The sequence below is a fragment of the Enhydra lutris genome, unplaced genomic scaffold (assembly GCF_002288905.1).
Source record: "Enhydra lutris kenyoni isolate GAN:26980312 unplaced genomic scaffold, ASM228890v2 scaffoldscaffold19, whole genome shotgun sequence".
NCBI lineage: Eukaryota > Metazoa > Chordata > Mammalia > Carnivora > Mustelidae > Enhydra > Enhydra lutris.
Genome location: NW_019154103.1, coordinates 18,067,962 through 18,082,385, shown reverse-complemented (window position 1 = coordinate 18,082,385; position 14,424 = coordinate 18,067,962). Strand labels below are relative to the sequence as shown.

Here is a 14,424-nt window from a genome sequence, read left to right as displayed (position 1 = left end):
GGCTTACTCTGGGAGAGCTAGCAGGAAGACATCCAGAGAGACAGGCAGCTTCGCAGTGTCCCGCCAGGCCCACCCGCTGAGCACCCCTCGCCCTGGCCCTTTCCGCCCGCCAGCGGGGGGTCAGCGGTGGCCGCCAGCGCGCTTCTGCTCCCCCTGGTCCGTGCGCCCCGCTCACCGCAGAACCCCCCGCAGGGACCGGCTGCTCCCTGGGGAGCATTCTAGACCCAGGTCCTCCCAGGCAAAGAAGTCCCACCAAAAATAAATAAATAAACCCCAAAGGGGGGAAGGGGGAGCTGGAAAATGGATTCGCTGACAAGGAGAGATAATAAATGAGAGGCGCTTTCAGATAGATATCTCAGACGTGAAATTGCGCCCAGCTGGTTGTGTAAGCAAACAAATAGTTTCATGTTAGGAACTCTCAACTTGTGGCCTGATGAATAGAACACGACAGAGGTAAATGGGTCTTTAACTCATTTAGGAATACAACTCTTTGGCTTTCCAAGTAAAAGGCCCGGTGACGCCGCGGATCCCGAGCAGGCCCTCTAACAAGAGTTTTATTAGTTTTCACTTGTGTCTCCCTGCCTACCCTCCCCACTCTCCTTCATGGTTTTCCATTTGAAGAGACATTCAGGTGATTTGTTCTGGAGAATCCAGCAGTTTATGGGAGGTGATTCCCACACTACAGGAGATATAAGGTCTGCCTATAAGCTGGGGAGGAGGATTTTTTAAAAATAAACTTTTTGCACTCTCTAAGCAGGGGAGCTCAGGTGGGCTTGGATGGAAGGAGGCTCCGTATTCCTAGTGTCCCTGACCTCCAGGCTGGGCGATGGGGCCTCCGGAAGCTCACCCAGGCCCTTGGCTGCTGCCGGACAGACCTCGAGCCTGAACCAGCGTCAGGGGCAGAGTCCCGGAAGCCCAAGGCTATTCCGGGGGCCAGGAGGCACGCCCATCCCCAGCCCCCCCGGGCTTCCCTCAGGCCTGGTCGCAGTTTGGGGTGTGCGTGTGGGGGCAGAGGCCACATTTTAACTCCCTCAGGCCACTCTTTGTCCCCAGGCTGCGGATGAGGCGCAGTCGTGCCCTAGAAATTCCCAGAGGAGAGCGCGTCCTAAGATGGCTTTTTTGATGTTTTCAGAAAAGCTTGTGGCTAAAGTAGTTTAAACTGACTTCAAAGCCCTTAAAGTTCTCAGTCACCCAGCAAGTGTTTGGGTTAGAAAGGGGAGCGTTGACTTTCATATGTCACAGGTAATTTTGAGAGGGAAGTCACCTTGTGTGGGCCGCTTTCCAACAGTTATGGTGTATTTCCTCCGGCCTTGGGGACCTGTCAGTTCTATCCCACCCAGTTAGCCCAATCCTGTTCTCCCAACTCCTTAGGGCGGCTATGTCTCTGCAGGCCAAGGCAGGGCTGCACGTCCTAAGGTGACCGTGGAGCCCACATCTGCCTGCAGCCTCACACCCGAGTTCCACCGCTCCCCCTGGTGCTTGGCTCTAAAGCGGGCTCATTGCTCAGGGCCCCCTGGGCGGCCACCCAGGCAGAGGAGACTTCCACCCATTCCATGTTGCCTTCTGTCCAGTGGCTTCCAGGGTCTGAGGGGAGGCAGGGCACTGAGCGGGGGCAGCCTGGCCACTACTGGGGCTGCCCTTCTGCACAGCAAGGAGGCCATGGGACAGCTCCGGCCCTTAGCTCCTGGGCCACAGACACGGGTCGGGCCAGCCAGGGAGCCTTGAGAATGCTCAGGGAGCAGAGGGGGCCCTTCCGGGCTTATGGAAGGCTTAACCCATGGCTTATGTACTGCAGTCTCAGCTTGGAAAGCTGCTGATAGTGTGAGCAGATTTGTGGGTCCGACCTCGCGCTCTGAGAGGGAAGAGCTACGGAACTCAGGCAACCTGTCTCGCCCTGTGGGAGCACCCACAGGACCACTGAATCTCTGGGGAGCCTCTGTCCCTCTGCTTGAGACCCACAGAGACCTCCGAAGAAGAGTGAATGTAATGCTACCAAGGACACGGCACAGGAAAAAACCAGTGCCTGCAGCCCCCAGCCAGGTCCGCTGAGCATGGGAGCGAACCCCCTTTTCCCTCTCTGTTTCGCTCAGCTCCAGGGCCTCCTGGTTCTCTCATGGAGCCTGCAAGGGAGTCCGTGAAGCCATACAGAAGGAAGGCCTGCTCTTCTCCCTATGTTGTGCTGGTTGGCTCCGGGCTTAGGCCCAGGCTTAGAAAGGTCGCAGGGTTCCTCAGGCCATGGGCAATGCCCCCGGCCCAGTTCCGCAAAAGACAAGTAACCACTGTCACCTCCGGACCCAGGAGCAAGTGCCTCGTACATCCCAGGCCTTGGCTTCTGGAAGGGTCCCCACATTGGGCACCTTGTGCTTGGGCCTCCGTATTGAAATTAATTGAAAAATATGTTTCCGACCTACAAAAATGTTTATCTATTTTCATCAGAGGGATCACACTGTAATGAATATATTTACATCTCATTTCAAGAAAGACAGCAAAGATCGGTGAGCACTTGGAGGCAGCTCTTCTCCCATCCCCCTCAGTGCCTGGCTGTAGCCTACCCCACCCCAAACCACACATTCCCTGATCCAGCAAACCTAGAGGGCTCTCCAGGACTTTCTGGGAGGTGGTCGGGAGTTAAATATGAACTCTTCCCTTGCCCTTCGGGCCTTGGGCGCTCACTCTTCAGGGAAGTCAGCCTAGGCCCAAAGACATTGCCCCTGGGTGTAGAGGAAAGGGTGAGGCCCAGGGTGGGATGGGACCCAGGTGAAGGCAGGAAGTCCCCTCAGTGACCCACGCACCACGCCCTGTACCAGCCTGCCTCCCTAAGGCTCAGGCTGGTGGCAGGTGGATCTGCCGGGATTTCTCCACAAAGAGTGTGGCATTGCCCCCCCAGTGCACTGCACCTAGAATATTAAAACCTGAGGTGGCTTGGAGCTTGTTAATACATTTTTAAAGGAGTGGGGGAACCTGGAGATTTCCGGACAGCAAATGAAAGCAAAACTTTGTCAATGACTTCTGAAAGTGAAGCTCTTGCCTTATCCAGGGCCTGTTTGGGGATGAGGGGTGGGGAAGTGGTAAGAGGTGTTATTTCAAAAGATCTGGCTTTATTAATACATTAGGAAAAAGCTCCCTTGGTAGTATGTGTTCTCACAGTGCTGACTAGAATCCTATAAAACATTCATGCTCCAAAAGCTGTAACAGAGAGCAGCCCCCTATGCACACCCAAAGTGAGGCCTCAGCGGCAGGTTTCTGCCCTGGAAGGGCCACGAGAACCCAAACACTGCTCCTGGAAAGAACCTGCTCCAGCCTTGCTCACCTACTCCCAAGTTCCGGGTCCACGCCCATAAGTGCCAAGGGGGTGGGGTGGGGTTGGGGGGTGAGTTCCCTTCACCCAGCTGAGCTCCAGAGCCCTCCAGGGAACCCCTGTCACAGGGTCAGGAGGGAAGAGTAAACCCTAGCCAACTCTGCAGTGAACCATAAGGGGGAGTAAAAGTAGGTTTGACAGTGTTGAGGTCCTAACTCTCTCGCGGGGGGGGGGGGGGGGCTAAAGTCCACTTACAGGCACAAGAGACTTCCGAGCAGCCCTCCCCTGCCCTTGACCCCCAAATCAGCTCTCCACGCCTCGCTGCAGCCTTGCCAGTCAGGCAAGTTCCCACCTGCAGTCAGTGAAGCAGGTGGTCCCCAGACCCAGCCCCACTTACAACCAAGCCTACCCCAGTCCCCGCTGGGGATGGCACCAACCATCCACAAAGTCATAAGAGCTGCAGGGAACACCCAAGATGCCCTGTCCTCTCCCTGCCCACCCCAGCCCACACGGAGCCTGACCCTCCGCATTTACAGGACCAAGGCAGTGGCTTGGTTTTAGGAAATAAACCTAGACCGCTTAATAATGGACCTTAAAAGTTTCCACCTTCGCCTCCCCATTCTAATAATAATTGGAGTGGAAATTAATTGGTGGGTTCTCTTGCACTTATGACATCTGTCAAGTAACCAGACACGTGGGTTTTGCTAAATTCTTTTATTTTTTGTTTAAATTTTCACTTCAATTTTAATTCTTGAAGAACAGCCTCGACAACATATATCGCACTCATTATAAGAAGCAAAGGGTTATATCAAAAATTATTAGTATAGAATCACAGGAAATCTGGTTTGGAACCAGAAAAAAATACAAAACAGATATAGATACATAGACACAGGACAATTTTTTTATAATTATTTGGAAAATGTTATTTTCCCCTAATTCTTGTTTCCTTTTTTATGTGCATACGATGTTTAAATTTTACAAAAAAATGAAAATAAAGACTAGTATTTTACAAAATGAATAACAATGTTTGGGGCGTGTGTGTGTGTGTTTCTACATAGAATTCAGTCCACTTCCATGTGTTGTTTTCTGTACAGAATATATCCACATCCGTCCACAATAAATCCTGGAAGGTCCATTAGTCTCCTTCTGTTTTATTAAAATTTTCATGGTCCTCTCTTCCAATTTTTTTTTTTTTTTCCTTTTCTCACCAGACACAAGGTCCTTTTTCTTTCCTTTCCAACATGTTCACAGATCTGATCCTAAAGAGAGTCTCTTTTTCTCCTGGTTTGCAGCTGGGGTTGCATTTCTGCAGGGTGGGCTGCTCCTGTCGGCCCGGCCCACCTCCCCCCTGCCTGGCTGCACCCTGCAACAGCCGCCTGATGTCCCCGAAGCTTTGGAGTCCATGGCCCCCGCCGGTCCAGTGAGTCTCTAGGGGGGCGGGGGTAGGTGGGGAGCGCCCAAGGTCTAGGAGCACTGGATGGACATGTAAGGCCAGTTGAAGCTGCTCCCAGACAGTAACATATCCCGGATGAGAGTTTCGATGGGGGTTTTACCTACCAAACGGACGAAGAAGAGCTGCTCGATGACCGAGGAGGACACGGTGCGCAGGGAGGGCAGTCGCAGTAGGAGTTTGCCGAAGCGGCTAGGCTGGTTAGGGTACTGGCTCCGCACGTACTCCTCCAGTGCGCACTGAGACTTCTCCTGCAGGCTCTCGATGTGGGCGGCGTCCGACAGGCCACAGGCATCTGCCCATGCGGCCACAAGAAGGGCAGAAGAGGGGAGGGGACACACAGGTTAGTGAACAGCAAAGGCACAAACAAACCCTCAGAAATGTTTTTAAGTTGATAAGAGGGAGGAAAGGAAATCGAAGGGAAAAGGGAAAAAAATCCTCTTCTCCATACCTCCCCATTCCTTCTTCACCATTCCCTCCTCTCTGCCCCCAACACCAATAAAAATAAATCACACCCCCACCAAGCCTAGGGGAGCAGGAGAGGGAAGCACACACAGGCAGAGGCAGCAACCTCTCCAGTCCCTTTGTTTTTTCCTCTTTCACCTTTGGATTAAATAATGTACGATGTTGGAGCCATGTTTGCCGTGCAGAGCAACCTGTCCTCCGCTTGGAGGGGAGCATCGTTCTGCTGTGCTCATTAAAGGGAGGACTTTTGCCCCTTTTGCCCCTGATTTTGGGGTGTTCAGAAGCCCTGAAGAAATACGTAGCTTGGGGGCAGTTTTTACAGGCTTCTTGGAGTCCTCCCTCTCAAACCCAAATGACCCCAACCAAAATCTTCAAGGAGAACCTAGACTGCCCAGTGAATAAACACCTGGGAGGGGTAAGGAATCATGGGCCAGCAGTGCGTGGACTCAGATGGAGCCCATGATTTAGCAATACAGGATTTGAGATCCGCTATCTATGCGACCAAGAACTCTGTAGCAAGCCTCGGTGAGGGTGTATACTTCTATCTGTGCTTTAGATCAAGTAATTGAAAATTGGTCACATCTCTGTAAGCTGTATAATAATCAGAAGGAATATGGCTCAGTTACTCCAGGCTGTGGAAAGGAGACATCTTCAACGATCAGACACAAAGCTGGGGTGGAGGCAGCTGCTGTTGCTGCTTCCAAACTGGGAGGTGGGGAGTTGAGGGGGGGAATTGGGGAGATAGGCTTCCTGTCAGAGGACCAAGGGGGAAAAAGGCACTTACACACAATGACAGCATCTTAAAACCTGTGTGTTTATCTCATATCAACCAAGGCTCTTCATGGTCTCCTAAAAATATTTCAAGACAGTAGTTTATACTATATAAACTAACTAAAGGCAAAGAAATGGAAGAAAAGGTGGAATCAGAAGAATGAAGTGAAAGCTTCCTCTCTTAGTTCAAACACCCATGTTATTTCTTATATTAATAATAAATATTTAAAAAACAGAAAGATCACAGAGGAGCCCTTAGCCAGTCAGGAGGTTGACTAGAGATCAAAGGCAGAGTTTGCTAATATATAGATCTGGGGAGAAATTCATGCATGGCGATGCCCCCGAAAGGACATTATATAATTGTGAGTGGGCAAGTGTGACCCCAAGAAGTCCTACCAAATGATTCAAAGTGAAACCCGTGTCTGCTGAGTTTCTGAGCTTTATGTCTTTGTATTTCAAGAACTGGGATTTACAAAGCACTCTAACACCTTCATCTACAAGGCAATGGCCTTGAGCAAAAACACAAATAAAACTAGTGCTAATTCAAGGACTTCTAAGTGGGGGGGGGGGTCTCCTTTGACCCTGGATCCAGAATGCGTTCCTCTCAGATGTCTAATTACTCCTGCCAGCCACCCGGGTGCATCCACACTGGCCTGACCTGGGAAGCCAGTGAGATTTTATGGCTAGCAGGGCGAGGTAGGGGCACTTTAGGGCTCCACTACTCAGAGGGGGTGGGGTGCCGAGGTCTGCCCTTGGCCTTACTTGCTAACCTGGCCCTGCTGAACGGCCACCACGCACACTCATATTTACATATATCTTGCTTTACATGCATTATCTGCCCATTATGGCACAGGATCCCTTTCAGCCTCAGACAATGTAGTATGAAAAGGACCCACTGATACCCCAGCAGATTTTTTTAAAGACCCATATGGCATCCCCTCAGGTCTGTAAAATATTTATCTGATATGTACAATTAGGGCTCCCGGAGTGCAACGACACTACCCTTCTCCCAGCTAGGCCAGTCCAAGGGAGAGAAGCCCGGGAAGGGCTTGCCTGGGCCCTGGGCTGGCTGCTTGGATTTCTTTCCTCCTTTGAAGGCAGAATGCCTGTAGCGGGGGCCTGGCTGCCAGGTGCCAGCCGGACAGCTCTGTGGCCTCCCTCCAGCAGGAGTCCCACTTCAGGTCTGGATTCCCACTCTAGATATTTTATCCCCACTCTGGATATTCCTGCAACAGGAGTCCCCCAACTATGGACAGAGAGTCTGAGCTCTCAGATCGACTGGGTGGCTGTGGCAGCAAAGTGAGGTGAGCAGGGGGGGTGTAATGAAGTACATATTTACATTCCATGAGATATACCCGAGATCAGAAAAGGAGGGAGAATATACAGAATCCATGCCTCACTTTTTATGTGGTAGTGTCAATGCGGGAACCTTCAATATTTCTTCTATAGTATATGGAAAAGAAATTATGTAAATAAATAACCATTACTGCTCAGGCCCTCCCGGCTTAGCCTTTGTAGTGCAGAGAATGTATTTCATGGTGTGCATTCAAAAGAGTTTAGTGTTCAGGAAATATAGATGTAATCAGGTGCCATAACTAGAAATCAAAGTTATTATTGTGCTGAAAATGGATTTATTGTATTTATGTTAACTAGATGGCTCCTTTCAGAGGAGGTCCCATTTATTTGAGGGAATATTTAGGTGTATGAATTAATGAATTTTTTAAAAAAGTAAGTTCAGGTCATGACCTAGTCCTTGGATGCTTTCCAGAATATTAAGGATTAAGCATACCATCCGGAGGCCAAATGTGAAAACCACCGCAGGGAACCCCCGTGCCAGCTTCAAATACTTAGCCGGAGCAAACCTCGTTGGACAATATGTCTAAAACTGTCTTTTCCATCATTCAAAGTTTGCTTAAAAGTTGGATGACTTTGAGAAGGCTTCCCATGAATTCCCTTCTGGCTAGCAATCAAAACAAGTTTAGTCAAAAGTGGAAATGTGTTGTATGGAGAAGGGGGGTGAATTACTACTGACAGCTCCATTTCCATTTTCAAATATTCTGTTTGCAATTTTCTAACAAAATAATGTTATTGTTCACTTCTCAGCCTCCCCTGCACCTTGAAGACGTAGTTGGGAAACTTCTCCGGGAAAACTTTTTAAAAAGGAACACTTTTCATGGGGATGTTTTAGGATGGAAAGTTGAAAGAAAAGCATGAATAATTCCACCATCTTCCCTGCGGCCAGCACAGCCCACGCCTCTCTCTGGGAAAGGGCAGGAGATCAGAAAAGTCAAGGGAGTTCAAAGAACCTAAGTAGGGGACATGGAAAAGGGAGGAAAGACCTTTCCTGAGAAGACCTCTGTCCAGCTCCAAGTCACATTTCTGCTTCAAGACACCTCACTGGATGAGATTTTAAAACCCAGCTTCCCCGACACTGGCTTGCTTCCTGATTAATTTGGCTAAAGAGCTGGGTAGTCGAGAGCCCGCCAGGCCCCAGGCCTGCCAGAGCGAAAGCAGCCCGGTCGCTGCTTCCCAGGCTCTTTGTCACTTTTGAAAAACACGTTTCCATCAAGAAAACTTATTAAGATAAAATGCATTCAAACACTGAGGAGGCTATTCAATAAATCTTCCATTTGTTTTAAGGTTTGCACTTTATCCTCTTGCAAAGAATAACTCCCTCTCCCACTAGCAGACCTGCATTTGCACTGAAAGTAAAAGGGGGGCAGTCCAAGTCCACGGCTCTGGCCACCCTGCATACAAATGAGATGCTCTTGTCTAAATAAATTATCTGCTGTTCAGATCGATATTAATACTACATTTGCTACATTACAATATTGTGCAAATTTAAGAGTCATTTTAATACAATGTAAATACGATTCTTCACGCATGAAAGCCAGGAAATATTGATAGATTATACCATTGCTTACTGTTCAACAAGGCCTTGGGAAAAGGGTTTTGCCATCTCTGCTCGGGAATGGTTTTAATTTGGACTTTGGAGGTCCCGGCTCTAGGATAGATTTATTAGGATGGTTTATTTGTTCTCTGAATGGAGGAATTAAAAACAATAGTGCCAATAATAGGAGTAAAACTGCAGCTAACCCTACTCACAGTGGGCAAGGCCCCGGGACCCAATCTGAGCAGCTCTGTTCCCTCACCAGCCTCCTTTCTGGCTTTGTTTATATTTCCCCCCATTACCTGCTGTCCCGGGTGTTTATATGTTTCCCTCTTGCAGGTTACAATAATAAAAAGCGGGCACTGTTCTCAGAGGCTCTGACTAGAGCCTTCAAAGGCAACGTTAATGCACTTTCCTGGAAGTTAATTTGAACCATCTATCATAAGAGAAATTGTTAACATGCATGTTACCACCACCTACATTTAATTTGATATTTTTAAGGCACTCTGTTAAATTTCCAATGTTCGTGTGTTTTGCGTGGATAGGAGATTTATCTCTGGGGCGGGAATCCTCCCATACTTGCGGGTTCTACCGTATCCCTTTTGTTTTTTATCTTTCTTGTTTAGATTGAATCCGTTTTTTACGACCCTCAATAACCTCAGCAACTGCAAACATGAATGGTTTCCGATAAGGGAAAATCAGGCAGCAATAAAGCGGGATTATTTATGATTTATTTGCGCGTATTCTTCTCTTTCCACCTCTGTGTGTGTCTCTCTGTGTCGGGAAACACATCCAGGGAGCGTGCCACACAGAGGAGAAAGCCACATTCCCACGTTCTCTTCCTTCCCTCTCCTCCCCCAGAAACACTAAACGCTGGCGCACACCACACGCACACACATGCACACCGCACACACGCGCAGCCAGACCGTCCCCACGCCCCCCCAACCCCTGCCACACACACAAGACGCGCACCCGCCGCCGCCGCAGCCCCGCGTGGGGGTCCGGGCCCCCAGGCCGGGCCGCCCGCCGCCCGCCTCCCAGCCGCCTCGGCTCCCGCACCGCCGCGCTCCCAAGATGGCAGCGGCGCCGCGGGCCGCGTCCGGGCGCTGCGGCCGCAAGTCCCGGCCAGGCCGAAGGTCGGGCTCGGGCCGGCGGGGCCCGCGCGGCGACGCGGCGTAGGAGGCCGGGCCGGGCGGAGCGCGGCCTGCTGTCGTCCCCGGAGCGGCCTGCCCTCCCGGCGACCACAGCCTCACCTGACGTGAACAGCACGATGGCTTTGAGGCAGCTGTACTCGGCCGAGTCGACGTGCAGCGCCTTGAGCTTCTCCACCTGCTCCTGGAAGATGCGGATGTGGTCCATGAAGGCCACGACGCGGTCGGCAGACATGGGCGAGGCGTGCAGGCCGGCGGCGGCCAGCAGCGGCGCCACGTGCAGCGGCATGGAGCACTGGGCCGCGTTGAGCACGAACAGCTCGCTCCAGGTGAGGCGCAGCAGCGACACTTGGTCGGTGATCTGCAGATCCGGGAAGAAGGGGATGTTTCGGGCCCACTCGACGGCGCTGAAGAGCAGGCGCGCGGCCAGCTCGCAGATGTTCTCGATGCCCATGATGTTGTTGGGCTGCATGCATTGGCTGCCGTAGCGCGACGTGGGGTAGGGTTCCGCGCGCAGCAGCAGCGAGATGTAGCCGGACAGGTAGCAGTGGCCGTTGAGGGGGTCCCCGTTGGTGAGTGCGTACTGGCCTGGATTGGGTTGGGTTGGAGGCATTCTTCCTCGCTGAACCGCTGACAAAAAGAAAGAGAGAAAAGAGGCAATGTGCATCCAGGGGGCTTGCGAACATCGGCGCGCCGCAGCGCACCCGACACAATGCGGAGGCTCTTCCTACAGCCACACGCGCCCGGCGCATCTTCTCTCGCGCTCGCTCTCACTCACAGCCCACACCGGGAGGAAATCAGGGGTGAGGGCCTCCAGCTCCGCGGCTCAATATGTCCAGCCATCGCCTGCGCCCCTGGCCACCCTAGCCCTGCCAGAACTAGGCCTGATCTCAGGGCCCCCAGCCCGGCATGGCCAAGAAAGTGCCACCCAACCCCTCCACCACCAAGGTGTAACACACCGGTTAATGAAATCCCACTCACCCCTCCAGAAGGAAACAAATCAGAGTAAAACAAAAACAAAAAAGAACAGGCGAAACCAGAGGAAGGTTGTGGTTCTAGGCAAATGCCTAGCGCCTCTTCATTTGCAAGCAAGCAGTGTTTTGCTCAAAATGTTTCCATATTCTCTCAAAATGCTATAGAATTATCCTTAAAATAGATACAAGTTACATAACCATTTACAACTTTTGAATAGAAAACAAGTATCCTGCACCCCTCCCCTGCCCCCTCCTCCCCTTCGACCCACACAAAGTTCACTGTTAAAAGCAACAGAAAATTGAAAAATTCCAAGAAAAAGTAGAACTTACAGTAGCCAAACATTATTGAAAAAAGTGGGAAATATAATTAATGTCTGTCCTGTGAGGTGCCACTGCAACCTGCAGCCAGCTTTTACCCAGTGAATGCACGAGCTTGCAACTGCAAAAACACTGGATTCATTAACCATCTGAATGCAAAACGTAAGCATGCTTTGAGTTCTTAAAGCTGACCAAAGTTTTTTTTTTTTTTTTAATGTGTATGTTTTACTTCAACAGTGCCAGCGTTTTAAATTGCCATGTAAACAAAGACAACTTTAGGAAAAGTTAGGGCTACTGAACTCTCCCCCCAACAAATTAATATAGATATGTCCATGTACACATAGCTGTCTTATTTCAGGTTGTGCACTATTTTTTTAAATTTGCTTTGATTCTAATTTTAATGCAAGTCCCAATGCAATTTAAGCTCTTGAAACATAACAGCTAGAATACTTTTTTTTCTAATTATAGTTTTGAACTTGGCAGTTATTTTTCAATTAAATGAGAGCACAATTCAGTTTTTTTTTTTTCAGATGCCTACAAAAATCTCCCTGGAGCTAGAAATGAAGTCGTCATATTTGCCTGCTCCTTGAGATCTGAAGGAATTCAATTTCTTTTCTTGTGGCATATAAAATATAATTTTAAAGTCAATTACAAGAAGGAGTAATCTGCATTCTGCAAAATTGACTGGTTAGCTAATTTGACTATAAGACATCTTTAATGATTGTCAGGAGATAAACTTTAACTATAAACGGCTAAATATATTTATAAGAAAAGTGCTGCATCTCTTGCCACATGAACATGAAGCATATCTAAATACAACATCAAAAGTTGTGTTAAAAGAAACCAAACCCATACAACACAGGGATTAAATGAAGTGGAAGCTCATGCCAGCTGCAGTCTATGCATTATAGCCAAATCAGAAGGATCGGTAAATGCCGTTGTAAATTGTAATTTGTATGCAGTATTTAAGCAGAGGGTGGAGTTTGATGAAGAAATAAAACGAGTATCATGCTTTTAAAAAAATGACACAACTATGAAAGGACGGTTCAGTCACAAACTTTCCTTTCAAAGTAGAGGGGTGAAAACAAGGCCACAGCTCTGGAGGAGGCGGCCCCAGCTCGGTGAAGAGGAGAGGAAACCAGTGAACAGGCCAGAAGCCCCCCTACCCCCCTAATTAGACCTACAAGTGCAATAAATCTCACTCCTCTTTTTCCAAGCTAAGCTTCCAAAAGGATGATGCAGCAATGAATCTATGGTTCAGGGTACTCCAGTCCCCAGCCCTCCCCAATTTTAAATAAAGGGTATGAAGAGGTGGAGGGGAAAGTGGAATGAAAAACACAGAAGAGTTTTCTGGGGGAAATCAGCACCCCTCCCCAAGTTCATGCCAGCACAGCCCCCAAGCATCCTCACGCACACGCGGGAAAGAGACACACACCGAGCACATCCAAGACAGAGGAAGTAAGGGATTTTAAGCCACAGCTCACGATCCCAGGGACACAATCCTGAGCAGGCAGCAGGAGGGGTGGAGGAGCCAGGGAGAGGAGCGCAGGCCGGGAGGGGGAGGCAGCGGCAGCGAGCTTGGTTGGGGGGGGTGACGCCGGGGGAGGAAGGCAGCGGGGACAGGGGAAGCTGGGACGGGGCCGGGACCGCAGGAGCTCCAGCCCCATACAGCAGCCACCCCCTCAAGAGAAAGAAAGAGGGTCGGGGAGGCGGGCGAAGCTCAGGGAAAGAAGCAGAGAAGAAATATTCACCTTCCCGCCTCATGCCCACTTTGAGGCACTTCTTGAGGCGGCAGTATTGGCACTGGTTGCGGTGGTGCTGGTCGATGGGACAGTTCCTGTTGGCACGGCATGTGTAAGTTAAGTTCCTGCGGACGCTCCTCTTGAAGAAACTTTTGCAGCCCTCGCAGGTGAATTGGCCGTAGTGCTTGCCGCTCGACTTGTCCCCGCACACCACGCACTCGATGTGCTGCTGGCTCTGGCCCGAGCCAGGCGGGCCCTGGCCCTTGTCCCCTGCCGTGCCGGGGGTGGCGGGCGCTCCGGGCTGGCCCGGGGTCTGCGGCGTGTGCGGCGCACCGGAGCCCGCCTGCTGCTGCTCGCCGCCGCCGCCGCCGCCGCCGCGGGCCGCTTGCGCTGCGGGGTTGGGGCCGCCGGGGTTGCCCCCGGCCACGTCGTCCTGCGGATCTCGCCAGCTGCTAACTCCCATTGCCATATCTTTGGGCCCGGGGAGCGCTGGGGGGAGCCGAGCTGCTCGCCGAGGGCCGCGGGGCGCGCGAGCGCGCTGGGAGGGGAAGGGGAAGGGGAAGGGGGGAGGGGGAGGGGGCGGGGGGCCCGCCGGGCGCCCCGGGGTCGCGGGAGCCGAGCCCGAGCCGGGCACCGGCCGCTGCCTCCGCCGCCGCCGCCGCTGCCGCCGCTACTGCCTCGGCCGCCCCGCTGCTGCTGCGCGCCCGCCCGCCCTGCTGGCGTTTTGTTGTGGTTCCTGCTGTTTTCTTTCTCTCTTTTTGCAGCCCCCCCAGGCTCTCTGGCTCCCCCCCCAACACCCCTGCTCCCCTCGCCCGCCCCCCCCGCCCTCCGATCCTGGGGGGGCCCCCCCCCCCTTCCCCCCCCCCCCCCCCCCCCCCCCACCGAGCAAGCTCCCTTCTCTCGCTTTTTTCTTCTTCCCCAAGTTGCAAAATCAGAAATGGCACAGGCGGCAGCCGGGAGCGGCGCGGGGCGCAGCGCCGGGGGCGGCGGGCATGGGCCACGGCGCGCGCACACACTCGCCCTCCGCCTCGCCCGCACCCCCGCGCACACACACACTCTCACACACACTCGCTCACCCGCGCCGGGCGCCCGCCCGCCCGCCGGCCGCTCCGGCTACACGCTGCGCGCCGGCTGAGCCGACATAGAGGAAGCCGGCGAGGGCGGCGGCGGCGGCGGCGGAGGCGGAGGAGGCGGAGGAGGAGGAGGAGGAGGTCGCGGCTGCAGGCGCCGCTGGAGTCGCCGCCTCAGCTGCAGCGGCGAGCGCCGCTGGAGGAGCCGGGGCCCGGGCGGGAGTCCGAGCTGGAGTCGGGGCCGCAGCCGGAGCGCGAGCCCGAGTCGGGGCCGCCCGCGCCGCCGCCGCTGTCC

General features: G+C 52.4%; 1 protein-coding gene across 5 annotated transcripts; it reads right to left on the bottom strand.

The window, feature by feature from the left end:
* Positions 1–4,003: 4,003 nt before the first annotated feature.
* LOC111148433 (nuclear receptor subfamily 2 group F member 1) lies at positions 4,004–13,556 on the bottom strand. Of its 5 annotated transcripts, none has more exons than XM_022504965.1 (4): positions 13,413–13,556; positions 13,069–13,292; positions 10,128–10,655; positions 4,004–5,043 (listed from the first exon to the last, which is right to left on the bottom strand). In XM_022504965.1, exons 1-4 carry the CDS (start codon positions 13,526–13,528, stop codon positions 4,763–4,765), a joined length of 1,149 nt encoding a protein of 382 aa, XP_022360673.1. In that variant the 5' UTR covers positions 13,529–13,556; the 3' UTR covers positions 4,004–4,762. The 5 variants fall into 5 exon arrangements, with proteins under 5 accessions (XP_022360673.1, XP_022360672.1, XP_022360674.1 ...); XM_022504964.1 differs by having other exon boundaries at positions 13,069–13,372; positions 13,445–13,556; XM_022504966.1 differs by having other exon boundaries at positions 13,069–13,294; positions 13,445–13,556.
* Between the last annotated feature and the right edge of the window lie 868 nt (positions 13,557–14,424).